A 27,250-nucleotide genomic window follows, 5' to 3' on the forward strand; every position below is an offset into this window, starting at 1 on the left:
AAACAGAGGTTATCTGATTGGTGGATAAAATCAAGGCAGGGGTGAAATTTCACCCACCACAGTCAGTGCTAGGTGGCGTGTGCCACCGCCCGGTTTAAAGGGTTCAGCCTCATCCATCCATCCATCCATGCACGGGCGTGCGAATGTAATTGTAAATGCGCCGGCAGGCCAGTGTAGGTGTTAGCTTGGTTCTGTGGCTGTTCCGCGCATTGCCGTACTGCTTTTTCGCGGAGCAGCGTGCACACTGAACCAGTGTTACGGGACCCCAGTAATACGTCTATCGGCAAAAGCCAATGTCGTACTGCAAGAACTTCGGTGAGTTCTGACGCAACGGGGCGCAAGGCGCCCGATTGAAGCGCTCGCTCACGAGGCGGGAAAAAAAAAAATTATTTTTCCTTTTTTTTTTTTTTTCTTCTTTAATACGACGTCGCGTAACTCGGCTGAAGAGGTCTCTACGAATTTGGCTGCACTTTAGGAAACAGTCTTCGAGAGTGCCGCGCGAATTATGTCGTGCGATTGCAGCAGCATGGCCCATGGCAGGCATGGCTCCTGCACAGCGTGCGCGCCTCGCGAGTCATCGAGAAGTTCAGACCTGCGAGCTCTGTCGTCTGCTGCTAGCACTTGGGTCTTTTCCGTAATTTTTAACTCACGAAGAGCTTTTCTTTTCATTATCGCATACGCGGTGGCAGTGAAGTGGCGGCTGTGTATGCGGCATTTTCGTAAGACGCCTTTCAAAAGATCGCAGTTCGATCTTTTGAAAGGTTCGAAGGTGCGCGTAGTGCGTGCGTGATTGCACATGTCACATTGCAGTCATCTCACTGTTTTCGAACATGCACAGTGAAATGTGTAGGACCCTATATATATGTGGGTGTGCGAGCGTATGTGAGTGTGCGTGCGCTACACTGGTTGCGCCTTATGAGGGTCCCCCCTCCTCGTAAAGGAGACTAAGCCCTACTCTACCGTGCCTTCATTAACTCTACTGTAATTAAAACAGTTAAGGCACACAAACCCACAACCTTTGGTGTTACTTAATGCAAAATTTATTAGGGCACTCAAACCCACAGCCTTTGGTGGGAGTTGAACCCACGACCTTTAGTGTTAATTAAGATAGAGTTAAAGTATTCGAACTCACGACCTTTGGTGGGAGAAAACAAGTAATAAGAAGTAACAACACAATTGAATGAGAATGTCAAGTGATTTTATGAATGTCTCATGAGTGCGTTGGCTTTCGCCTTCTTCCTCTTCAGCGTATGCTAAAGTGACTGAACTTTTTTTTTTTTTTTTTTTTTTTTTGCAGGGGGGGGGGGGGGGGGGCACAGGCTGGTGTTGTTGCACATTGTTTTGTGTCATGTGTGATTTCACAATGTTGTGCATATACTGTTTGCAAGTGGTTGGCAGATTGCACACTTCTATTCCTTAAGTGGCAGACATTATTTGCACAAGAAATGAAGCACATTACGGAGAAGTAAACTACAAAGAAATGTTAATACAATGAAGTATAAATAGTTAAACCAATTAGTGTTGATATAACTGTTATATTCTAGACGGCTAGACTTGAGCAGGTGAAGTTTTAGGTCTGTGGTTTCAGGATGACTTATCTTGAAATACTCTTGTGAAAGCTAACAAGTGAACTAAGCAGCATAATAGTAGTAATATTTTCATTATCAAAAATTAATATACGGAGAAATTACCAGCCCACATAAGCCACAGGCTTGTGTGCGGGGCTGGGCAGTATCTGTGGTAGATGTGCAAGTTAAAGAGTCAATAAATTACCATTAAACAATGCTCCATAACTTATGGTTAGTCTTTTTGAAGAATTATTTGCCCCATTCTAGGCGCATTGTGGTAGGTAGGTAGGTAGGTCGGCTCACAGCAGAGATAGGTCTTTAGGTGGGTAACAAATCCAGGCATTTTTGTCCCTAGAAATTTTGAAAGTAATAAATTTATTACTAAAACATTAAAATCACAAAAAATATTACCTTATTCAGAAATGTGTATAAAGACCCCTCTTAATCTCCTTCAACGTGCTCCAAGTTGTTCTCAGAGGACCGCAGAATGATATGAAGAAACCTGTTGCATCGTTTTTATTGGAACAAAGTTATAAATGTTCAAATATTGTGTTTCAAGAGCATGATCATTAATGCAGAAATTAGCATTTCTTGTAAAAAGCAAATACAAGGACTCGCTTCTCTCTTTGCTGAGCCTTGCTCAATGGCAAGAATGAGGCACTTGTGATCGGTATTAACGGTTTTCGGAAAGAATAAACTGTTTGAACGAAATACACTAGCATAATTCGTGACTTCAGTACAATGGCTGACATTCCTTGTCAACAGGCAGCAAGCAACTTTAGCAGTCTGCTAGCTTATTTAAGTAAAGTGCCCATATAAAAGCTATGAGGCATCACCTACACATATATGCCTCTCTGCTTATCTCAACTAACCTTTAGCTAAGTGTGCAGTCATGCTGGAATGACATGAAAATGAGAGAAAGTGAACTAGGGGGGGAAGGCTAATTGCTCTTTCCACAGTTGCCACTGTGCGACACCGGGGCAATTAATTTGCAGAGGCTTAGTTTTGGGGCCAGAGTGCACTTAGTGCTTGGCTACGCCCCAATCACACTTTAAGGTAATTAGGCATAAGAGGCAGTGTTGATTTCTTAACATTCACATTTCATTCTCATGTGTTAGCACATAAAAATTTGTAACACGTGCTTTAATTTTACGTATGTAAGTGTACATAGTGTGTTACAACCCCTGCTTGAATATTTTTTGCTGTATAAATTATTAGTGTATTGTATTTTGTGTACTGTGTTGTATGCATTTCAAGGCAGATGGGAACTACATGTGATTTCGGCTGCTACAGGGTGCAAGAGCCTCTGGCCGGCTTTATGGTCTTTATCTTTTGCTCATCTTTGTTAGACAGGAATCGCTGACAAACTTCAAGTGTGAATTGGCTAATTAGCTAAATTTCACAAATCAAGTTTAGCTAACTGCTTTATTATACCCGTGCCACACGGGCACTGAAAATGCCATTAACTTCCTAATGCCTTAAGATTTAATGTCATTCGCATGGTGCCACACATGCAAATCAAATGGTATTCGCCTTAATGCCATTCATCACAGAAGGTGTTCGCCAGAACTCATTCGACTGAGAAATGTGTACTCTCGACGCCATACCTTACTCAGTGCAGTATAATTAAAGTATTTGAAACAGTCTCTACCATGTAAAAAATAATTTATACATAACTTTCGACTACAACGCTCCTGCAAGGAGTTGTATTTGGTGAACTTCCTCAGGTCAGCGTTAGAACGGGCTTCGACGGGCCAAGCGCCATTTTGATTTTGGGCTTTGGATTTGACTTGCAATGGCTTACGTTGCTTTGGTCGGTTGCAACGTTGTCTACATTTCACTAACCTTGAAAACAGATTATACAAATGCATGTTTATCTTTTTATTATTACCCTAAAATTGCCCACTTCAGAAGATGCGGTTATCAACTTCATCGGGTCAAATGTCATTAAATGCGCTTAGAGTGATTGCCGACGTGCCTTACAGAACGCACTCTGAACCACTGTTTACAACCTATCGTATCATGCACTTATCCAACATGTACCAGCATCGTCTTTTACAGCTCTACAAATCACAAATTGAACACGGCATTTTGTTCTTATGTGAAGTCGCTAACCTCCACACCAATATTCTTTGCTACCTTACAAGGCACCACGAGTATTGGTCTGTGCCTCACCCACGTACTAACTACGGCTTTCAAACCCTAAGCTGTACATTGCCTTCTCTGCTTAACAAGTTTGGCTGTTCTCACACCTCGATACGCAAACTTTCCTTTAACTCTCTACGAAACTTAGTTAATGTGTGCATTTCCCTGCTACTTTAATTCTTTTTTGTGACTGCAACTTGCTTTGAATGTATCCAGAGATATAATGTATTTGTAGTATTGTCCATTTTAATGTGCACCGTGTTTTTCCAGTTTTGAGTCTTTCCCCCCCATGCTACTTCATTAGCCTGTGCTATTTCTGTTTCCATGCATACTGCAGTACCGATGTATACGGGGGGAAGGGAGCTTTGTCAAGCCGCGACTGAGCGGCTTTTTTTCCCTCCTCCTCAGCCATGTATTTATGTATGTATGTCTGGAAGAAAGACTCAGACTCAAATTTGGACGTGTGGCAGCTCCACCGAAAAAAAATGTCATTCAGGAACTCAAGGCCTTTACTACTGAATGCTATTTTCAGTGCCCGTGTGGCACGGGTATTACACATTGTAGCCAGTGAGTTTGCAAGGCATATCACTTAGGAACGAATCCTGAGGATGACACTACTTTTGAGAATATTCCCAAAATGAATGATAAAGTGCATTGGTGGCATCATCATCATCAGTCCATATTTATGTCCACTGCAGGATGAAAGCCTCTTCCTGCGATCTCCAGTTACCCTTGTCTTGCGCTAGCCGATTCCAACTTGCGCCTGCAAATTTCTTAACTTCATCACCCCACCTAGTTTTCTGCCGTCCTCGACTGCGCTTCCCTTCTCTTGGTATCTATTCTGTAACTCTAATGGTCCACCGGTTATCCATTATCTTTTGCCCATATTTTTGTTAGAAAGGAATCACTGACAAGTGCGAATTGGCTAATTAGCTAAATTTCACAAATCAAATTTAGCTAACTGCTTTATTACACATGCTGCAATTTGCACATGTAGCCAGTTAGATTGCAAGGCATATCCACTTAGGAACGAATCCTGTTTCTTGTCATGCAATGTGTATAAAAAGGCATTTTGTTAAAAAAGTAAGTAGAATGACAGTGCATTTCACCTCATGTTTTACAAAAGTCCTTATCTCAAAACTGGCGTTAGTTTCAAAGTATGTTGCAAGTGGATTTGCGTTGTGAACTCACAAGCTACAATTTGTTAACTGTAATATGTGCCAAAAGTAATTAGTTATAAACGGTTAGTGAAACTTTGCTAATCATTCACATATGCATTTTAATTGTGCAAGTAGTGTTCTCCTCTTCCAGCAGTCCAGCTAAAGAATTAGAATTGTGCTGTCTGCCACAGTGTCTAAATTCATGTCTAATCATGTCTGCCACATGCAATTTATTAAATTTTGTATCACTCATTTTAAAAGGCCCCCATCAGACCCCATTGCAAACTTTGGTTATACAGTGGAAGTTGTAGAGTACTTCCTATGGAGTGTTTTACCGAAATAATTTTTCAGATCAGTTCATTTTTGGAGGAGACAAAAAATTGAACTTCCTGTTACCATGCCGCCAGGAGACAAGCGTCACTGTAAAGAGACACTCTTTCCTTTTGCCTCGACTAGCATCAGCAAAATAGTGCACATTAAAGAACCCCAGGTGGTCAAAATTAATCCGGAGCCCTCCACTACGGCGTGCCTCCTAATCAGAACTGGTTTTGGCACGTAAAACCCCAGAAAGAAGAAGTAGCATCAGCAAAAAACATAGTTCCTTTCCTGCCTTCTCCCATACTGAAACCGCATCCTCCTCCGTTCTTTTTCTCTTCCTTTTCTTGCTGCATGGCACATTTCCAGTGGCAGCATTGCACATTAGTTGATTCACAGAAGTCGCGTGCCACAGTCGTTGCAAGTAGTGCATCTTGTGTTAGAGGCATCTATGCATGTGACCTTAACTTTCTCGCTTGAAGCGTGGCTCCTTCAAAAAAAAAAGTTGTAGCCTTCCGTTTCAGATTTCGACGTTTTCTTTTTTTTTTTTTCGCCACGCAGCCATTTCATACTTCGAAGACGCAATGGCCACTGCGTGATCTACTAGCTAGGCTTGTTTGTTTGTGAGACCTAAAACCTGGCGAGGGGCCCTTTAAGTATACATTATAATTGCCATTCCATGAGTACTTTTTTCCCACTCAACAGGGAAAGACCGAGTAATTTTCATCACAAAGGAAGATCATGAGAAACCTAGCACGATACAGCTGCCCGATGACCCAGAAGATGAAAAACGAGGTAAGGCGCCTGTGGCACTTTAATTTCACTGCTCTCATTGCCCCTCTTGCCTTGTCTGTTCATTTATTTGCTTGAGTGTGTTACTGGCATGCTTTTGGCTTCATGATCAGAATGTGGTGTTGACGCTTAAAACCCCAGAATTCTTTAAAATGCTTTTGGCACGGCATAGTGGCCATGCTGTAACCAGTACTTCAAAATGCACAGAGCATATTTAGCAGTGGTTACAGTGTATGGCATGTAATATAGTTGAACGCATTGTAATGGAGCTCTTAGGTAGGACCCCCAAACTTATTTGTTAAACATCACTTTGTTGTAGAGATCATACATTGTACTGCTCACATTAGCGCCAGCCAAGCAAGTCCAGCAAAAGAAAATCCTTATTTAACAAGAATTTGACAGATGCTTAGTAAATGAAGTCACTAATTTTTTATTTGACACTTCAGCTAAAGGAATGTGCGAAGGGAAGTGCTGGCAGGTGCTGGATGAAGTTTACGTCATTTTGTCAACTCCCGATAGGACCCTTCTGCTGCAGCACGTTTTGTCCATGTGCTGGCGAGTTTTTCGATGTTTTGCATGGACAGCTCAGAATACATAGCACCGCCTTTTTTTGTGACTATAGTGCTTTTTTGTGCCGGCCAACACTGTCATCACTACACTGTTATCATTACACCATAACACGTACTGGTCAAAGTAGTCGACCAGTTGCCTCTTGGTCTTTTCTTTTTGCATCAGGGATGGGGGCTGCTGCAGATAACCTGGACTGCAGTGGTCCGCATATGAGCATTCATTGCAGAACTCATTCGCCGTCGGCATTTCATTCTGTGCCATTGGGCTTAGCACTGCAACGCCAAAGAAACTAGGCTCTTCGTTGTAGAGGCGATCACGATGCTACATATGAAAGATATGAATTTAGCCGGGACATACGAAATCTTTCGTTATTCAGGTAATTTCATTCTAGTGGCATTTGCTGTAGAGATGTTTGACTGTAAATGTGGCAACACCGTCCTAGAACTATGCTTGAATTGTGTTGTGTGTTGTACATGGTTTCTGCTTTGGTCCATGTGGATTTGCTTTCTAAGAGCCAATATGCTGACTTCACATAGTGCAGGTGGCGGAAGAAGATCCTGACGTACATTGGTCAGCAGCCACTGTGCAGAGGGATCTTGCCCGCCGGGGTGGCTCAGTCAGCTAAGGCGTTGCGCTGCTGAGCACGAGATCGTGGGATCGAATCCCAGCCGCGGCGGCCGCATTTCGATGGAGGCGAAAAGCAAAAATGCCTGTGTGCTTGCGTTGTAGTCCATGTTTAAGAACCCCAGGTGGTCAAAATTAATCCGGAGCCCTCCACTGCGGCGTGCCTCATAATCAGAACTGGTTTGGCACGTAAAACCCCAGAAAGGGGGGGGGGGGGGAAGTGCAGAGGGATCAGCATTGAAGCTCCAAACACCAACCTTCTGTATTGGACCCTTGGTCCACTGCACGTTGAGTCCAATAATTCCTAGGAGGGGGGGACAGGGGTGGAGCTATTCAGCCAGGGGTGTAGCGCTCTTCGTCTCGGTTGTCTCCTTTCCTTTGTCAAGGCCCGCTGAAGTTGGTCTTGCCAGATAGTCTTGTAACCTTCTCCATTCATCTTTGGCAAGCTGTCAGTACTGAGTGGCACTGGAAACAACCAAGAAGCAAGTGAGCACAAGGCCCCTCTCTCTTAGGACACACCAGTGGCGTAGCCATAAATTTTGTTCGGGGGGGGGCTCAGGTTGCAGCACGGCCTCCTCCTTATAGAATTTGTCGAGGGATCAAATACATAAATAATAACTGCATTGCCAATGCCATTGTATATTAGATGCTGCAAACGAATTATTGAACGCTACGCACTGTCAAGTAAAATATGTATTTTTTCATGAAAGAATATATTCGTATGTCCCAAAAATTCTGGCAGAAATAACTGATATCAATGCGGCCGCGCCTTTGTAGCAGCAGCGCCTTTGTAGCCCTGCACATAGAAGACGCACGAGGCCACGCGCCCTAGATCTTTTCCTCCGTAAAAGGCCTGTCGTCTAAGTGCCCCAAAGCGTTCCGAAGGGCAATCCTCTCATCTTCGTATCTGTGGCAGTCACATAAAATCAGGAGTTTTGCAAAATATACATTAGAAATGCGAAGATAGAATGGAATATACAAATGCGAAGATACCAGTCGTTAAAGGGCAAAAAAGAGTCGCTGGAAACAAAGTTCACTGCTTGTATACACAACACCTCGCAACAAGATATTTAAATATACGTCCAAGTCTCCAATAAATCTACGTATTTAAGCAAACGTCACTGTATATAATGCGTCAAACAAGACAAATAAACATGTTGCGCCGTCACAGATAGTAAACTTTGCGCACAGAAAGACAGATGATCTAGGCAAGAAAAAAACCATGATCGCAGAAATCGTGATATGTACTCGGGCCATGCAGCGGTCGCGACAGCACCATACAGGTAGAATAATAGAGGAATAATGCAGAAATCAGTACGAAAATGTGTAATTTAACTGCCTGCACAGCGGCAACAATTGCTCTGCACCAAATTTAAGGATGGTTTTGCTTCGTTTCAAAAAAAGAAATAAAAGCAGGTAGCTAAAAAGGAAAGAAAAGGACAAACGAAAGCCACAGATGATGCGGCAAGTTGAACTACCCAATATCCCAGTGTGTTTTTGGCAAACGCCGTGTGGGCCAGGCTTTCAATGAGCAAGGTCGGTCAAAATTGGTTATTGATGTCCTCGTAATTTTCGTATTCGCATGATAATTTTGATCATTATGATAACTGCTAGAATAAACAGCTAAAATTTCTGCGGTTTTGAAAGCTAACAAACAGTCATACGTTTTCATAATTACGAGCTTATGGACCTGAAGGAACAGAGATTTTTACTTGCATTGATTTTTGCTGCTTCGCTATCTAAAGGACAAACTTCTCTTGGCGGGAAAGTTGAGCGAAGCGGTCAATGACTTCGGACACGTTGATGCCGACGTCTCTGTGGGTGTATAGAAGCACCAGCCTAACCATGCGTTCCACAGACATTGTAGAGCGCAAGTAGTTTTTTAGTAAACTCTTGTTAAAAAAATATTCTCTCTGCGCTGGCAGTGGTCAGTGGAAGGGTGACTAGAATCTGGAACAGTTTATACACATTTACATAGAACCTGCAGTCGCAAAGAGAGAGGGCATCTATTCCGGTGCTAAAACCTAAAACACTCCCTCGAGGTCGTTGGCATCCTTGTTTAGGCACCTTGCACAAACATTAGGTTGTTCGATTTCAGCGATGTCCGTCGTTTCGTCAGGAAGTATGGAGAAGCAGCCTGCTTTTGCAACTAGGCTTTCTTTGATAATTTCGCCACAAATTTCTATAATTTGGTTTTGTGCATCTGGGCTTAAATACGAGGCAACTTTCCAAATGGTTCTTCAGATATGTATCTTCACAATCAGCTCGCATGTGAAGAAGCGCTCTGAAAATACCTTTATTTTTAGCGGGGGCTGTGCTTAAATCTATAGGGCCACTGTCCCTGTGGCCACGGTGAGCCAGACCTTGTAGCCCGCCAAAAGAATTTCCTCAATAATAGGCCATTTCATTTCTCCTGCTTTCTCATATTTTACTTTGCCTACCCTGATCCAGCTGATCGATCACATTGGGCACGCTTCCTGAAAATGTTTGGAGAAAATTATCAGCTGCTAGCTCACAGTCACGGTAATATTTAGTATGTTCGTGTGTGGTGGAAGATTGCGAGCGCGTGCTTTCATTTCTGGAACGGCTTGGACACGAGGGCTCCAGTGCATATGCATGTTGGTCCAAGTTTATAACAGCATTAACCCCATAAAGTTCCAGAATTGAAAATCTTTTAAAGCACACCTTTGGAAATGTCAGTGCACCTTTCGCGTCAAAAGTTTATCCGAACTTTATACCCATAAAGTTTCGGAATTGAAATCCATGCGCTCCGTAGATTCCGCGGCCGCTACGAGATGCTGCAAGGCGCCCGCCCGCTATCGAAAAGCCCTTGAAAGTTTGTGCTCAGATGAGGCTCCTTGCGTTACGTGACTCCAGGTGCAAGGGCGTTGCTACTAAATCCAGCCCGAGTTCGCGATGTTCGTGCCGAAATGTCTTTTCGAGCGTGAAAGACATTGTAGACAAAATCCAGAATGATACCCGGCGGCAGCGGTAGTTTTGGTCGGCGGTGCATGCCAGCATGAAAACATTTCGCGGGGGGGGGGGGGGGGGGCTGTAGCCCCATCAGCCCCCCCCCCCCCCCCTCTCCTGGCTACGCGCCTGGGACACACCAAGCTTTTCTCTAAACAAAATAAATGGTGCTCCTTTCCTACCCCTTTTTGTGCTTCTCCTCCCCAAAGGATTTTGACCAAGCCACTTCCTGAGGCTATAAATGTGATAAAAGTGGCACTATGAAAACAAGTGAACTAACATGTGAAAACAAGATAAATGTTATACAAAAAAACCTCAAAATCAGTCAGGAAAGCAACAGAGAGGGTCCAGTATTCATTTGAGAATATTGCACAAATGGGGCAGAGACTAAACTCAGATGCAACCTACCCCCCCCCCCCCCCCCCCCAACCTCTGCTTCTAATTTTATTTCCAAAATTTATAACGATCCAATCATCTCAGGTTGAGTCACTACAGCGAGCCAGCAGTAGTCAGGAGAGAGCATAGATCTCTTTAATCCAAGCCTTGAAACGTGTAGAACCACCACTTTTGCATTCTGCTGTTCACAAGCACCCATTGAACCCGCAAAATTATAATCTCTTTTAGACTTTCACTATTTAAGCCTAAGTGGTCATTAAGTTACCTGTAGATTCGATTTTCTTGCATTTACTTTGGTAAATGTCGTAGAGCTGGAAGGTTTCATAGAACAGCTTGCATATTTCCACCACAGGCCATTTATCTAGTATGTCCTGCTCCTTTAGCCCCAAACTTGCCATTGCGCTAACATTGTCAGCTGTCTTGCATGCGATTGAATCCAGGCTGTTACTTGCCACACTTTCTTTTTTCTTTTTTTTCCACTCTTTCCTACAGAGGTCATTCAACTACCACTTGCTTGTGTTTTTTCCTTAGCTTTTGTTCTGGCCTCTTGCTTTGCCACCTCAGACATGTCCTTACTTGTATGACATTGCGTGCCATCGGCCACTTGTGGGTCCACTTTACTCGCACCAGTCTTTTTTTCTTTGGAATCTGTGTGGGTGCTATTTGGGACTTACAAGGGCAAGCACTAGTCTTGCCCTTGTGCTTCGAGCTTCACATTTCCCAGCTGCAGTAAGCGTTTTCCTTGGCTTCTCCAGGATGACACATTCTCCTTTCTTCTTCTTTTTCCAGGACCCTTCAAAGCTGCCACCTTGCTCATTCAAAAGCCTTGCAGACCTGTTTCAAAATAGGGTCAGATATCTGAGTGAGACGTCCCGTGACACAGCCGCTTCAGTCACTAATGCGCTCGACTTGGAAACAAACACTGTACTTATCAATCGCCCACCTGATCCATATTTACGAACCACATCAAAAGTTGCTGTAGTATCTTGGAGCACACATGTGTTGCCATTAACTGTCAGCTTGCGTATATAAGGCCGCAGGAGCCACTTATCTTGGTCAGGGTTTCCTACAAAACAACTTGTTTTGTAGGAAACCTCCTGCAATCCTGCTTCTGAGAGTTACTGGTTATCACTGGCTATCTAGCTTTGAAAGCTTTCATTTGTCACTCTGCCTTGAGCTGGTCTCAACAGCTTGGATGATTGGTGCCTGCTTCTCACGATTGTGCACACCTACCTTTTTGCTTAACGTGTACCACTCATTCTTCAGTTCTTTATCCTGTCCTTCAGGAACGTTGCTTTCAAGATCTTGGCAACACACAAACTCTTCCGCGAGTTCAGCGGACCTCTAGCAATGGTGTCAACACCTGGTCTGTGCTCTACCCAAAATCTAACATTTTCAGGCAGCTGGTGAAAAGGCTGCTGTTGTCCAAAGCACTCTATCACCTTTTCATTTTCGCAAAAACCCCTGACTTTAAGCCACTCCATCATATGGCCATCAGTGAGAACGCAAACTCAGGATGGGCCTAATTTCTGGCCTTTTTAGCTTCCCTAAATTTTTGCTAGAGTGCCTCTGCTGATAACCTGTACTTACGACTGAATCAACTAGCCCAACAAGCCACCATTCTGCAACCTGTATTTCTTAAGTTGGTTCTACTTGATCTTGTCGTAGCTCTCTGCATCTGTGTTCCTCATGCAGGCGTTTCATCGGCTACCTCACATTGCAATGTCAGCAGGCATTTTGGCCAGGCATCTCTCACAAATTCAGCTTTCTCGAATGTGTATTCAAAGTTCACTAAGAGGCCTATGTCCTCTCAGATTCTGTATTGTTGCTTCAAGTCCTTCATGTTGAGCGATCTAGAGTGCAGCTCTAAGGTGCGCGTTCCTGCGTTGAGCGTCGGCGAGCTTCCCTCGGCGTAACCGAGCAAATGCGGAGCGCAATGGGGAATGAAAGAAGGCGACAGCAAAGAGAGCGTGAGGATGAAAGCGGAGGAGGGGGCTATAGTGAAAGCATGAGGCAGAAAGAGGAGGAGGAGAGTACGGCAAAAGGGTGAGGAGAAAAGCAGAAGACTGCGATAGAGAAGAGAACTGCGAGGAGGAAAGCAGAGGAAGCCCCCTTGAAGCACCACAAGATGGTGCTCACGTCTCTGCGGCAGCGGTGGTGCTGGCTGTCCGGGTGAAAGAAAAAAAAGAACAAGAAAGCTCGCCTTCGCGCACAGCGTTCTCCACTAGCGTTTTCCGGTAAAGATTATGGTTGCATGGCAACTGTGTGACTGGTCTGTATATAGCTCCGCCTGTTGCGGCTCTGCTAGTTAGTGCGGTGATCAGTGCAATGCCTCAGTATTTTGTGAAATGAAAGCACGCATAGAGCTGCACTCAAACTTTGCATTAGGGAGTATCGTAATCGTCAGTGAATTTTCGTCATTCACCTTTCTTGACATTCCACTAGCTTCCCTCACATTTTGAGCCCTATGTAGCTCAAGATCAAAGCGCTTCATCTCATTTTCCCGTGCTCCATGTGCTAAGCACTCCTCACATGCTTCATGTTCTGACTCACTTTTTTTTTATTCAGTGAGTTCTAAGCATTGTGCAATTTCTTCGTCTGCCCCGACTGCATTGATCACACCAATAATCTCTGGTTTTCTCTTCGCCTTAGTAATCTCTAGGCCCGACTCTCTGGCCTGCTCTACCAATTCGGGTTTCTTTAATGCTTTCGTGTTCATGGCTACCCTAAGTGCTACTAACTCTTCATCACGAAGCTACGATGACGTACTCTAAAACACATGTCAATGGTCGCAACTCAATTACCGCTTTGTACAACACATAAGATCCATGAAGCCTAATGATATTTCAGTGAAGAAAAGCCATGCACTCACCACTTGCAGCCAAAAATCCTGTGGAGATCACCCCTATGTTGCCATCCACATGTTAGAACTTAGGCAAAATGAGGCGACAGTAACTAAAACCAGGACCAAGCTTGGAACATATCATAGCTGCCAACCAATTGTTACGCCTTGGTTACTTCAGAATTTGCACTTGGCATCCAGTGTTATGACGTGGTAGGTGACCAGGAAGCCAAGCTGGGACGAGGTGTAGCTTTGCAAAAACTGACAGCATTTTTAATAAATGTTCATTCTTGTTCGCACAGCCAGGTGTCATGCTTTCCATGCTTCCTATGGTTACTACAGTGGCGATGAGGATGGGATGCTGGTTGGGACGCACTTCGTCACTGAGACCGTTGGAATGGCATCGCGACCGCCGGCTTTCGACGATGCTGCGAGCACCTGGAGCACGTACCGTGTCCAGCTAGAAGCATACTTTGAAGGTAATGAAATAACAGACGCTGGAAAACGTCGTGCCCTGCTGGTGTCATCGTTGAGTGACAGTGTCATCCGGGTCTTGCAAGGGCACCAGCCGGCAGTCTCCATCAACTTCCTGACGTATGACGACATTGTAAAATGCCTGAAGGAACATTTCAACTCTCAGACAAACGAAATAGCAGCAAGCTATTCCTTCCTTTTGCGAAGACAGGAAGAGCAAGAAAGCGTCCGGGACTACCTTGCGGAACTAAGAAGACTGGCCACAAATTGTAACTTAGGAGCGACGCTGGACCGTATGCTGCAGGACCGCATCATTTACGGAATCCAAGACGAAGAAACGCGCCGGTGCTTACTGGGCCGTAAGAAGTTGACCTGTGATGAAGCCGAAGAATTCGCCTTAGCTTCTGAGAAAGTGAATGAAGACGCTCGTGGCATGCGGGATTCTTACGCACGGGCTGAGAGCGGCGTTGTCAACATGGTACACCAACAGCAGCAAGGAAGACACTGGAAGAAGAATTACAACCCGCCAAGTCGTAGTCTTTCGTGCAACAGATGCAAAGGGGCCCATGGAACGGCATCGTGCCGACATCGCAGTTCTGTCTGCCACCAATGTGGCAAAAGAGGGCATATTGCAACAGCTTGCAAAGGAGCCTACACACACACACACACCAGGAACATTTGCTGTCGAAGAAACGGAATGTGAAAACGAAGAAGAGATGTTGTATGCTCTCATCGCGCACAATTCGGCCAACAAGAACATAGTGCAGCCAATTGAGCACATTTTTACGTGGGAGGGCCGCAGGCTGCGAAAGATTGTCGATACGGGGTCACCGGTAAGCGTAATCCCTAGGAGTTTGTATAAGAACTATCACAAGTGGTGGCCTGCTGTACAGGAAACGAACGCCTGGGACCGTTGCCAGTCTTTGGCAAACTGGATATGATGGTGCAGTTTGGATCAGCTACGGTGAACAGTTCGCTTGTAGTGGTGGACGAATTTCGGACTTGTACTGCTTGGCGAATTTTCGAACATATTTCAGAAGCTCGGGTGCTGTAGGGGACTGCCGGTGAAGCTGTGCCTTAAAAGATGGAGCGCAACCCCGGTTTTGCAATGCTCAGACAGTTCCGTATGCCATGACAACGCAAGTAGCTGCCGAAATCGACCGGCTCGTGGGAGAGGGGGTGTTGTCTTCAGTTAGTGTGACTGAATGGGCAACACCAGTAGTGCCTGTAGCGAAGAAGAACGGGGACATCCGGCTGTGCGGAGATTTTAAACTGACGGTCAACCCAGCGACATGATTAGAGCAGTATCCGCTACCAAAAATTGACAATATTGTCACGGGAAACAGTATAACTGAAAATATATTTACAAAATATCTACAGCGAGCTGTAGCACTGCCAAGATGGCCGAAAGACAATCTCTTCAATCGTTGTCGTCTTCACCCAAATGGTCAACGTCATCTTTGTCCCATTGCGCGCAGTCTCGTAACATTAACCTCCGGCCGGAAAAGCGTCGACCCGGCGCCTAGCTGGGCGCGAGGTATGGTTTGAGGCGGGCCACGTACACGTCTGAGAAAGGAGAAGACGTGGTAGGATCGAGCGGGGCTATTTCGTAAGTGACATCTGTCAGTTGTCGCAGGACGCGATAGGGGCCTGAGTATCTCCAAAGTACTTTTTCGGAAAGGCCAACGCGCCGAGACGGGGACCAGACAAGCACAAGATCACCCGCACTGAAGCGGGCGTCCCGGTGGTGGGCGTCGTACAACAACTTCTGCCGTGACTGCGACGCTGAGAGGCGAAGACGGGCAATGTGACGTGCCTTTTCTGCTGTAGCAATGGCGTCGCGCGCGTATTCAGTAGGCAGTGCGGCAGGGGTCGAAATAAGTGTGTCAAAAGGGAGCGTTGGTTCTCGTCCGTATAGAAGATAGAAGGGAGAGTAGCCGGCGGTGTCATGGCGTGAGGAGTTATATGCAAAGGTGACAAAAGGTAGCGCAGTGTCCCAGTCACGGTGATCAGACGAAACATACATAGAGAGCATATCAGTGATAGTGCGATTCAGACGTTCAGTAAGACCGTTCGTTTGGGGGTGGTACGCAGTCGTAAGTTTGTGTTTGGTGGCACAAGAACGAAGTAAGTCTTCAATGACTTTAGATAAGAAGTAGTGACCCCGGTCGGTGAGAAGTTGATGAGGAGCGCCGTGGTGCAAAATTACGTCTTGCCTCAAGAAGTCGGCGACGTCTGTAGCGCAACTAGTCGGGAGAGGTCTTGTGATAGCGTAACGGGTCGCATAATCCGTAGCAACGGCAATCCATTTATTGCCAGCGGTGGAGAGAGGGAAGGGGCCGAGAAGGTCGAGGCCAACACGAAAAAATGGCTCGGCGGGTATGTCAATAGGCTGGAGGAGCCCAGCTGGAGGAAGAGATGGCCTCTTCTGGCGTTGGCACGACGCGCAGGCAGCGACATAACGTTGAACAGAACGGTAGAGACCGGGCCAGAAAAAGTGCCGCCGTACACGGTCATACGTCCTGGAAACACCAAGGTGGGCCGGCTGTTGGGACATCATGCAGTTGCTCGAGCAGGGTCGCCAGAAGGTGTGCGGGAACGACGAGTAGTAGTTGCTGTCCCTCGGGGTGCATGTTACGGCGATATAATGCGCAATTTACAATGACAAACAGGCGAAGTGACCGGTCCGATGAGCCAGACTGCAGGCCGTTGATGAGATCATTTAGAGACGTGTCCCGCCGTTGCTCGTCACCAATGTGGCTGAAAGCGGAGAGCGAGAAAAGGCCAGGTGGTGTATCCTCCGTGGTAGCTTCGGGGGCATCAACGGGGTGCCGAGACAAGCAGTCGGCACCCTGGGGTAGTCGGCCAGACTTGTACACCACAGTGTACGTGAATTCTTGGAGACGTAGAGCCCAGCGACCTAGACGCCCAGTTGGGTCCTTGAGGCTCGAAAGCCAGCACAGAGCGTGGTGGTCAGTGGTAACAGTTAAAGGCCGCTTGAGCGAAACCCCACGAAAACGGAGCGTCTTTCCTAAGAAGATCTGTTAGTGGACGGGCTATGTCTGCAAAATTTCTGACAAATCGTCGGAAATACGAGCACGAGCCCACAAAGGGGGGGGGGGGGGGGGCTCCGAACATCCTTGGCACAAGTTGGTACAGGGAACTCGATGACAGCATGAACCTTGGCGGGGTCGGGACGGACGCCAGTTGAATCGACGAGATGCCTGAGGACGGTAATTTGGCGGCGAACGAAGTGGCATTTCGAAGTATTAAGTTGTAGCCCAGCCGCACGAAACACCGACAGGATGGATGAAAGACGTGTGAGGTGTGTGGCAAATTGTCGGGGAGAACACAATCACGTCATCCAGGTAGCACAGGCAGATAGAACATTTAAAGCTGTGCAACAGCGTGTCCATCATTCGCTCGAATGTGGCCGGGGCATTGCACAAGCCAAATGGCATAACTTTGAACTGATAGAGGCGGTCAGCTGTAACATATGCTGTCTTTTCACGGTCCCTGTCGTCCACGGCGATCTGCCAGTAACCAGAGCGCAGGTCGATGGATGAAAAATAGGTCGCGCCGTGAATGCAATCCAGAACGTCATCAATTCGTGGAAGAGGATATACATCCTTCTTGGTGATCTTATTGAGATGCCGATAATCAACGCAAAATCGCCAACTGTTGTCTTTTTTTTTAACTAAGACAACAGGGGAAGCCCATGGACTTGGGACGGCTCAATAATGCCTTTTGACAGCATCTTGTCAACCTCTTATTGAATAACTTGGTGCTCGGATGGTGACATGCGATAAGGTCGCCGGTGAATCGGAGGCGCATCACCAGTATGTATGCGATGTTTGACGAGAGAGGTTTGACCTAAGGAACGGCCGTCAAAGTCGAATATGTCAGAGTATGTGACGAGCAAATGACGGAGGTCGTCGACTTGGGAGGGCAGAAGGTCCGGGGCAATCATCTTTGTGAAAGCGCTCTGTACCGACGGAGAAGTGGGCGCGTCGGCGGACAAAATTGCTGACGTAGGGTCAGGTGACAGCGATGAAATCTGGCACTCATCTGATGGTGACAGGGTGGCCAAAACTATGCCTTGGGGAAGAACTTAAGGACAGAGTCCAAAGTTCAAGAGGGGCAAGCAAGCCTGGTCTGTCACAACAGTCACAACAGTGTGGGGAAAGGAAATGTTGTGCGACAAAAGGACACTGGTGGACGGAGTAACCACATAGTCACCATCCGGTACACTGGGGCAAGGTACAGCGACCATACAGGTGAGTGCTTGGGGCGGCAAATGAACAAACTCGGCACAAGAGAGCTGGCTCTGGACTACATCAGGAGCGTCTAGTGAAGCGGGGAAGTCAAGTTCAACGACACCAGCCGAGCAGTCAATTACAGCGAAGTGGTCAGTCAAGAAATCAAGTCCAAGGATTACGTCATGAGGGCAGTGGCGAAGAACATAAAAGAACACGGAAGGGTGGCGGCCAGCGACGCTCACGCGTGTGGTGCACATTCCAAGCACGGCTGGAGTTCCACCGTCAGCGACACGCACAACGCGGGACTCTGCAGGTGTGAGCACTTTGTGTAAGCGTTCACGGAGATCAGAGCTCATGATACAAATATGTGCACAGGTGTCGATAAGGGCGGTAACGGGTAGGCCATCCACCTCTACGGCAAGTTGGTTCTCGTGCGTGGGCAAGGTCAAAAGAGGCTTTTCAGGTCGTGGGTTCAATGCAGCGTCACCTCCGGGAGCTGCATTGCTCAGTTTTCCTGGGAAGAGCGGCCAGAGGGGTGCGGCGATGAATAGCGGCGGGGCAGAGGGGACCGGGAACGGCGATCGTGCGGAGAAGGTGAACGGCTGGAGCTGCGGGTTGGTACAGGAGCGTCTCGGAGCGGTGAGCTGTTACGAGCGGGAAACTGCAGGGGTCGATTGTCATTGCAGCGAATGTTGGCGATACCGGCAGTGACGGGAAATATGTCCAACGCCGTGGCAATGAAAACATATGGGCTTATCGTCCTGGGTTCTCCACTGGGCTGGATCACGATAGCGGCGCAACGTCGCTGTATTTCTGTAAGACGGAAGAACAGAACTGACCCGAGGGTGAGGCAGGGATGCAACAGGCTGGAGTCCTGCGTTGGCCAGCTCTTCCCTCACGACGGCTTGGATTAAAGAGGCTGTCGGTCGGGAGTCGTCGGAAGGGCGTGCGAAATAGGAATGGCGACGCCGCCTCAATTTCACGATGAGCGATGCGGACAAGGTTGCTGATTGGGCGGCTGAACGTCTGTGCAGGACGATGTAGCGGCCGTGTTTGGAAGCCGCATGAATTGTTGGGCGATGCGGCGACTCTTGAGTGCTTCAAAACGCCGGCATTCCTTGATAATGTCTCAATGGTCGAGCAGTCCTTAAAGACTAGCAAGTTGAACGCATCATCAGTAATGCCTTTTAGGACGTGACTTATTTTGTCCGCCTCGGTCATGGTGGCATCAACTCGGCGGCAAAGGGCGATAACGTCAAGGATGTACGAAACGTACGACTCCGTGGGAGATTGGGCACGACAGGAGAGATCTTTCGAAGCAGCGCTCTGGCGGCCAATTGGTTGACCAAATAGGTCACAAAGCTTCTGCTTACATAGATCCCAGCTGGTCAGCTCCGTTTCATGGGTGTCAAACCAGACGCGTGCTGTCCCACTCAGGTAGAAACCCACATTAGCGAGTATCACTGTCGGGTCCCACCGATTGTTGGTTGCAACGTGCTCATAATTCCTTATCCAGTCACGTCGACGTTGTCGGTGCCGCAAAAAGATCCTGGGTCGCGGGGTTGGATCAAGATCACTGGCTGTGGTGCCGGTGTTGCGGTTGATGCAATATCCCCGCCTGTTGACATGGTGGAACTTGCCAGGACACGTCCGCTACGGAGTTCTGTCTTGAGTAGTACCCAGCACTTCCACCAAAATGTCACGGGAAACGGTATAACTGAAAATATATTTACAAAATATCTACAGTGAGCTCTAGCACTGCCAAGATGGCCGAAAGACAATCTCTTCAATCGTCATCGTCTTCACCCAAATGGTCAACGTCATCTTTGTCCCATTGCGCGCAGTCTCGTAAAAATATTTTTGCAGCGCTATCAGAAGGTGAGGTATTCAGCATTCTCGACTTATGGAATGCTTACAACCAGCTGCCCCTTGATGAAGAAGCCAAGAAGATAGTTGTGCTAAATACACACAAGGGCCTCTTCTGCTACAACCGCTTAGCGTTCGGCATTACCTCTGCGCCAGCGCTGTTTCAACGTCGCATAGAAGCGGTGCTACAGGGCATACCAGTGGTCAAGTTTACCTGGACGAAATTATTGTAGCAGAAAAAGCACACGACACCACGGTACTGCGGCAAGTGTTCGAACGGCTATGGGCGAATGGTCTCACGCTGAACAGGGAGAAGTGTCAGTTCTGGGAGAAAGAAGTCGTATTTTTGGGGCACCGAATCGATGCAAGAAGCCTTCACCGCTGCAGAACAATTTGGAGGCAGTGCCAGCAGCGCCGCCACCTACATCGGTAAGCCAGCTAAAAGCATTCCTGAGACTGGTCACGTACTACACCAAATTTCTGCCAAACTTGTCGTCTACTTTGGCTCCGTTATACTGATTGTTGTCTAAAGGACCGTCATGGTGTTGGGGGGCCCCGCACAGGCGACAGCATTCCAAAGCACAAAGCGCGCCATGAGCACGGCGAACTTTCTCGTGCATTACGATCCTCAGAAACCCCTGCGGCTGGAGTGCAACGCGTCTTCAGAGGGAATAGGCGCAGTTTTGTCTCACCGCATTAACAAGTTGGATCATCCGACTGTGTTTCGCTCGAGAACACTTATGTCAGCGGAACGCAATTATTCCCAATTAGAGAAGGAGGCCCTAGCGCTCGACTTTTGAGTTGTCAAGTTTCGAGATTATCTCTTTGGCAATAGATTCACCCTTGTTACTGATCACAAGCCTCTGACTGGTTTGTTAGGTCTAGACAAACCAATTCCGCAAATGGCAGCGGCAAGGATTCAACGTTGGGCGCTGCTCTTGGCCGCTTATCAGTACGACTTTGAATATCGAAAAGGGGAGCTAAATGCAAATGCAGATGCTCTAAGCCACTTGCCTCTGCCGGTGCGTGAGAAGGGCTGTGAAAATGCGCTGGCCAAAATATGTCCTGCATGCGCAGGCGATCAATGATTTTGCTTTGTCTGCGCAGAAAGTGTCCGACCACACCAACAAAGACGACGTGCTTCAGCAAGTGAAGACGTGGATCTTATGAGGCTGGCCCAGGCGTCTAGGTTTGGAACAACAGCGATACCAACCGTATTTTGCACGGAGACACGAATGGGCTGAGAGTAAGGGGGTATTATACTGGGGTCACCGTGTGGTGTTGCCCGAAACAGCTCAGGCGCAGGTCCCGGCAAACTGGCCGAAGACAAAGAGACGGTGGTGCCGTTTACACATGGATTTTGCCGGTCCCCCGGAAGGGCATATGATCTTCGTTCTCGTAGACGCGAAGACAAAACAGATCGAGGCGGTGCCCCTGAGGACTGCGACGGCGGCAACTACGGTAGACACACTTAGGTGTAGTTTCGCACGCTTTGGCCTACCACGGACGGTCGTGTCGGATAATGGTCCGCAATTCACTAGCACTGAGACAGCGCGGTTCTTCCGGGAAAATGGGGTGCGCCACATAACAACTGCCCCATACTACCCTCAATCGAACGGTTTGGCGGAAAGGGCAGTACGCACTATCAAAGAGGGTTTAAAGAAAAGCCAAGCGGGAACTTTGCAAAGTCGACTTGCCAAATTTTTGTTACGTTACAGGACCACGCCCACCCGAGAAGAGCAGTCACCTGCCGGAATGCTGTTAGGATTCCAACCTCGGACTCGCCTAAGCACCTACTTTGAAGAGGAGGATGGAGCGGGCAAGAGTGCTACCGTCAACGGTGTCCCGAGTAACAGAGTGTAACAATTTGTTCCTGGAACACAAGTGTGAGCTCGACAGTATAATCAGCATGGTCAAAGGTGGCTACCGGGAACCGTGACGACTTTGGAAGGCAAGCGTTTGTTAACCGTCGACACGTCAAAAGGGGTGCAGCGAAGGCACGTCGATCAGGTACAAGCACGCGAATTGTCGATGCCGTTTAAGAAGGAACATTGCGAAACGCAGTTTGCCGCAGAGCAAGCTTCGCAGGAAAGGCCATCCTCATCCGGCGACACCTAATCAACAAGCAGCCAAGCCCTGCAAGCTGATCAGCCCGAGATGGGAGATGAAGCGTCTGGAGGTTGCATCAAGCCCACAGCGAGCCCAGTGTCGACAACGGAACCGATTCCTCTCAGACGCTCAACCCGCACTCGTAAGCCCCCGGACAGGCTCTAACTTAGAGGGGTGGAAGTGCGGTATCGTAGGCCGCCAGTGGCACGTGCCGAAGAACGTCGATCACAACACGTGCCTGGACGCCTTGTAATTGTGCATGCTCCAGTCGCTAGGCGCGGGTATAAAACCACTACAGCCTTTTGAATAAACGTTCATTCTTGTTCGCACATCAAGGTGTCATGCTTTCCACGCTGCCTACAGTTACTACAGGAAGCGTCCTGTAAATCCTAAGAATACTCGGAGAGAGTGCAAGTCGTATGGTTTGACGAGTTGCGAGATGCGTTGCACGCTTTCCTCCTTGGTACTCTTCGTTCTTCCATCGAAAATCCGGCAGAGGAAAAGAACCTTCTGGCAAAAGAACTCACTTTTCTTGATATTAATTTTCAGTCTTGCATGACAGTGCTTCACGGACTTCCACTAAGTGGATGATGTGGTCATCCCTTATTCTTGAGTACACAATTATATCAATGTAGACGTTGCAGAACTTTCCTATACAGTCTTTTAGAACGAAATTCATCCTGTTGTACTTATATATGTCAAACGGTGTAACAAATGCTGTGAACTTCTAATGGGACCTGCCAGTATCCTTTACATAGGTCTATTCATGAGAAACATTCACAGCCACCCGTCTCATCGATGATTTCGTCTATGCGTGGCATTGAAAAAGGGTAGAGTTCAGTTTGCTTGTTAATTAATCAGTAGTCCGTGCAAAGCGGAGTGATCCGTCTTCCTTGGGTACGATGGTTATTGGTGAAGCTGATGGTCTAATAATACCAGAATCGAGCATTCCTTGAAGCTCTTGTTTAAGCCAGAACTTTTTCTCTTGACTTTGGCTGTGTGGCTTTTTCCTCACGACAGACACATATCGCAACTCAAATAAAACTTCTATAGCAGCTGTAGGTGGTGGATATTTTCCTTCACATATTAATTCTGGAAAGTTACATGCAACATCTTCTGAACATGACACAGTTCTTGTTTTCAAAATGGTTGTTCCATTTCTGCTTTGTTCATCTGTAGTGATCACGTCATTCTACAATATATTATTCTTTAAAAGTTTTATGTCAAGTTTTGATAAGAGAAAATCAAACTCAACCCCAGACAATACTAAACACTTTGTCATCTCATGGTCTCTCAACTGGAAACGCCTGCGAGACTCCATTATAGCTGTAGACCCGAACCGACTTTCCAGTGGCATTGTTCGCCTCGTCTACAATTTTTTCATTTATAAGGCTTATCGACGCACCAGTGTCTACGAGCGGTGTCATTTTCCAGCGATTTACAAGTATAGGGACAAAATAAAGATGTCGCAGTTTCGTCCGAAAGGCGAAGCATCAATTGCGATAGCAAATTAGTAGAGAGCTATTCGGAGTAGGGATAGTAGTGTTATCAGCTGCATAAACTTGGACACATTCGCTTCTGACTGAATTAACAAGCGTGGTGTCAGTGCGCACAAGCAAACATGAATAAATCACACTGAATGATCGCAGATGACTCAAAACGATGGCAGCAAGCGCAGCCGCCGCAGCGGGTGAAGGTTCGTGCAGTCTATCGCTTCAACGGAAACTGAGCAGCGAATGCACAGCGCATACAAAGGTCAGAGCCGTGTGGAGATTAGAGACAGTGCGGGCGACCGCCACAGCGGGTCAAAGTACAAGCTCTGTTGTTGGCAGAGTAGAAGCTGCCCTCCCCTCCTCCCTCCCTCCCGCACTGCCTTCCCGCTTTCTTGCTTTCGCGTGGGAGATTGAGTGGCCAGTTCCCCTTGCGCCCGGTTGCAGGATACGTATTTCGTGCCGCAGCACAGCGTCGCCCTGCCTCCCTCCCTCCCATACCCCCACGGCCTTTCGCGCGACGGTCGCGTTTGCTTTCCGCCGTGCGTTCGCTCTCCGTGATAGCATGCGTCCCCCGCGCGCTTTCACTCGCGCAGACGGCGCGCGGCGATGATTTTATTGCCCTTGGACTTTATACGGAACCTCACGGCGACGCCGACGGCAGACATCCGGTTGAAGTGTCCTCATACCGTACTTTCCGGTGTATAAGACGCATTTTTTTTCTAAATTTTTCGTCGGTGTGTCTTATAGAATGGTGCGACTTATGTACGTTTTTTTTTTCCCATCCCAAAATCGGATTCAATATTATGGCCACGCGAAGCGCGCTGGTTGACGTAATTGCTACGTGCTATTGAGGTGCCAGGTTCTTCTTGTGATCGAGTTCCGAGCGCCGTGTGAGAAGGACGGAGCAGCAACGCAAGCGGCGGCAGGTCGGCTGACCCCGAATTCGTCGCATCTGCAGATCGCTGTCAAGATACGGCGCGCGCTGCTGCGCAAACTACGTAGTTGCTACCAGAGTACAACCCCCCCCCCCCTCACGTTGCCTTCTTGCTTTCCTCCCTTGTGCGCAATTCGGCTCACCGTCAGACGCTTTCACTCGCACATACATGTATGGCGCGTGGGGACGATGTTATCGTCCTTGGACTTTATACAGAACATCGCGGCAACCACGACAGCAGAAATGCGCCTGGAGCGGAAATATATGGCACCCATACACTTGCTTGTGACCCACGTTCACGGAAAGAAACGTCACAATTTTTTTTTTAATCGCTTACCAAACGAAGAGATGCGTCTTATACACCGGTGCAACTTATATACGTTTTTTTTTTTCTGGAAAAGCTGCCTGTTTGAGGGGGGTGCGTCCTATACAAAGGTGCGACATATGGACCGGAAAATACGGTAATTGCTATCGCAATAAAATGTTTTTCTTAACAAGGAATATCCTCTGGTTTTGTTTGATTGCTTCATTGTCATTGCAATGCGACTTTGTAACTGGTTCCTCACATTCAGTCAATCTCCTTTGTGAAATTGTGGTCTCGCAATGATGCATACACATTGGGTTACTTTGCACTTTTCTCATAACCGATTTGTCTGTCCCCTGCCCTGTTGTCGAGCATGTGGTTTCGACAGCAGGTGATGGGTATGAGATGGTGACATCTTAATAAGTAGAGAAGGTCACTTACTGTGGAAGGCGGCCTGATTTGTGCTTGTTGCCGACATTCGCTTCTCATTCTGAGCGTCACAAGTGGCACCACTGGTGACTCGGGAAGCATGGGTTCTGCTATTTGCAACAGCCGGTGCTTTTCGAAAAAGTGATTCAAAAGATCCTAATCTTTCTGGTTATAAGTGATTGCCTTGTCCCACAAGTCAAGTGGATTTCCTCTAAAAGCACACAGAAATCTCTGCCTCCATGCTTTCCACAGCTGATGCTTGTCCTCTGAGATGCAAAAATCGAACCATTTTTTTTAGCCTTTCCTCCAAGCAGTGTTGTACACTTTCCTCTAAAACAGGAACGAAAGCTCGTTCCTCGTTGCTTCCCAATATTGAAACAAGTTCCCATTACCAGTTCCTTTATTGCGAAAGGAATGCGTTCCAGTTACACTTCGAACATTGGAATGTGTTGTTACATTAACGTTACATTTTATGATTATTTAATTAAAATAGTGTTGGATAATCCTGAGGCGAAATAAAATGAGCAATTTAAAACATCAAACTACGTATGTTATACATAGTTTGATGAATTTCCAAAGAAACGCTCCTATAAGAATTTTTTCAGGGAGCACCGGACATACTCCAGAGATGTCTAACTGCAACTTTGGTGCTCCTCTATTACAAGTGCAAAACATATGGCACTTTCCACTTTGGTCTCCAAATGCGCAGTCAGGATACTGTGCTTGAGATGTGCAAATAGAAAGTTACATACACCAATATAATTAAATTTCTTGCCCAAGAAACCACATTGAAAGAAACAATGCATAGGCGGTTAATGAATGATAATCAATATTGCAGTATGAGTGGGAAAAAAAATGTCCAGAATACATATTCGCAACTTAGTTAAGTCCCTCTTTGAACTCCACAAGAGTTGCATCTTGATGTTGGTGCCTGACAGACGAACCCGTTTTTCAGGGGGGGAATGAACTTTATTATATATAGACGGGAAAGGAAATGGAGCCCAGGCTGGACAGCGGGACTAGGTCGGGGCCCAGGGAGCCGCAACTCTAGCCAAACACTCTGCCAGCCTGGTTTGAATGACCAGGTCTGTCGAGCACATTGTCAATTCCCACACCTCCGGTGAGGGAGCTTACTTCGTGAGCTCTCTAGGGGGCGGATTGCTGGGGCATCCCCATAGAATGTGGTTCTAGCTCGCCATTGCCAGGCCACAATAGTATGTGCATTTTGATACATTATCATCTTTGATGATGGCAGCTAGGCGCCTGGGGCTTAGAATGCTATGGGTTTGCGAAGCTTGTATTGCCTCACAAGTGTTGGTGGTGGTGCTGGTGTCACACTAAAACCCTATCGAAAAGTGTCGAAAAAGCGCGTCTTGTTCGCTTGGCATATACTAAAATTGGCATGCAAGAGTATGAATGTATGACTAACATGACTGATACATCATGACATGAATAATATCACATGCTCATCAATTACGTCAGGATTAACAATAAAATCACGCGTGGTGCATACCCGCATTGGATATGCGTCCATGAGCCAGGGACAAGAATGAAAGGAAGGAACAGAAGAGAGAACGAAAGAAAGAAATCGTGCGGTTCATACTGGGGCCGCACATTTGAGCGCCGCTCCTAGACTAGAGTAGGTGCGGGGTAAGCTGCGCCGGTGCCGGATCACGTGACGCGCTCGACCAATCAGGGTAGTTTGGTGTCTCACAGGGAGGGAAAGGACAGGGGCTTGGCCCGCGCGCCGCCGGGCTTCCCTCGCCTCAAATTAGTTTTGGCATCCGGATGGTAAGGCTCGCATAAGGTGCGTTCCGCCGAGGAACAGGCTGCGTTTGAGAGATGGCGCCGTGAACTCACTTGCGAAAGGGCTCGTCGTCGACGGGCCGATTTTAGCGTGAGGGCTTCGAAGCCCTGGCGAAACGTCAGCGAAGAGCCACGGAACCCAAGTTGCGGGAGCGCGATGTTGAGGCCAAACGTCAGTGAAGAGCCGCTGACCA

General features: G+C 47.3%; 1 protein-coding gene and 1 long non-coding RNA gene across 7 annotated transcripts; one reads left to right on the forward strand and one right to left on the reverse strand.

Annotated features, from left to right (window-relative positions):
- Positions 1–135: 135 nt before the first annotated feature.
- LOC125941977 (mitochondrial intermembrane space import and assembly protein 40-like) lies at positions 136–26,975 on the forward strand. 6 transcript variants are annotated; one of them, XR_007464706.1, is made up of 3 exons: positions 136–315; positions 5,894–5,983; positions 21,700–26,975. XR_007464706.1 is itself a non-coding variant. In XM_049659863.1 (3 exons), exons 1-3 carry the CDS (start codon positions 294–296, stop codon positions 21,223–21,225), a joined length of 249 nt encoding a protein of 82 aa, XP_049515820.1. In that variant the 5' UTR covers positions 136–293; the 3' UTR covers positions 21,226–21,227. The 6 variants fall into 6 exon arrangements, 2 of the variants coding, with proteins under 2 accessions (XP_049515820.1, XP_049515821.1); XR_007464708.1 differs by lacking the exon at positions 21,700–26,975 and adding an exon at positions 11,330–11,352; XR_007464707.1 differs by lacking the exon at positions 21,700–26,975 and adding an exon at positions 7,092–7,115.
- On the reverse strand, positions 6,892–13,746 carry LOC125941978 (uncharacterized). The gene is made up of 2 exons (XR_007464710.1): positions 11,215–13,746; positions 6,892–7,639 (listed from the first exon to the last, which is right to left on the reverse strand). It is a non-coding gene; the product is annotated as an uncharacterized LOC125941978 (long non-coding RNA).
- Positions 26,976–27,250: the final 275 nt, after the last annotated feature.

Source organism: Dermacentor silvarum, unplaced genomic scaffold (assembly GCF_013339745.2).
Source record: "Dermacentor silvarum isolate Dsil-2018 unplaced genomic scaffold, BIME_Dsil_1.4 Seq771, whole genome shotgun sequence".
Lineage (NCBI taxonomy): Eukaryota > Metazoa > Arthropoda > Arachnida > Ixodida > Ixodidae > Dermacentor > Dermacentor silvarum.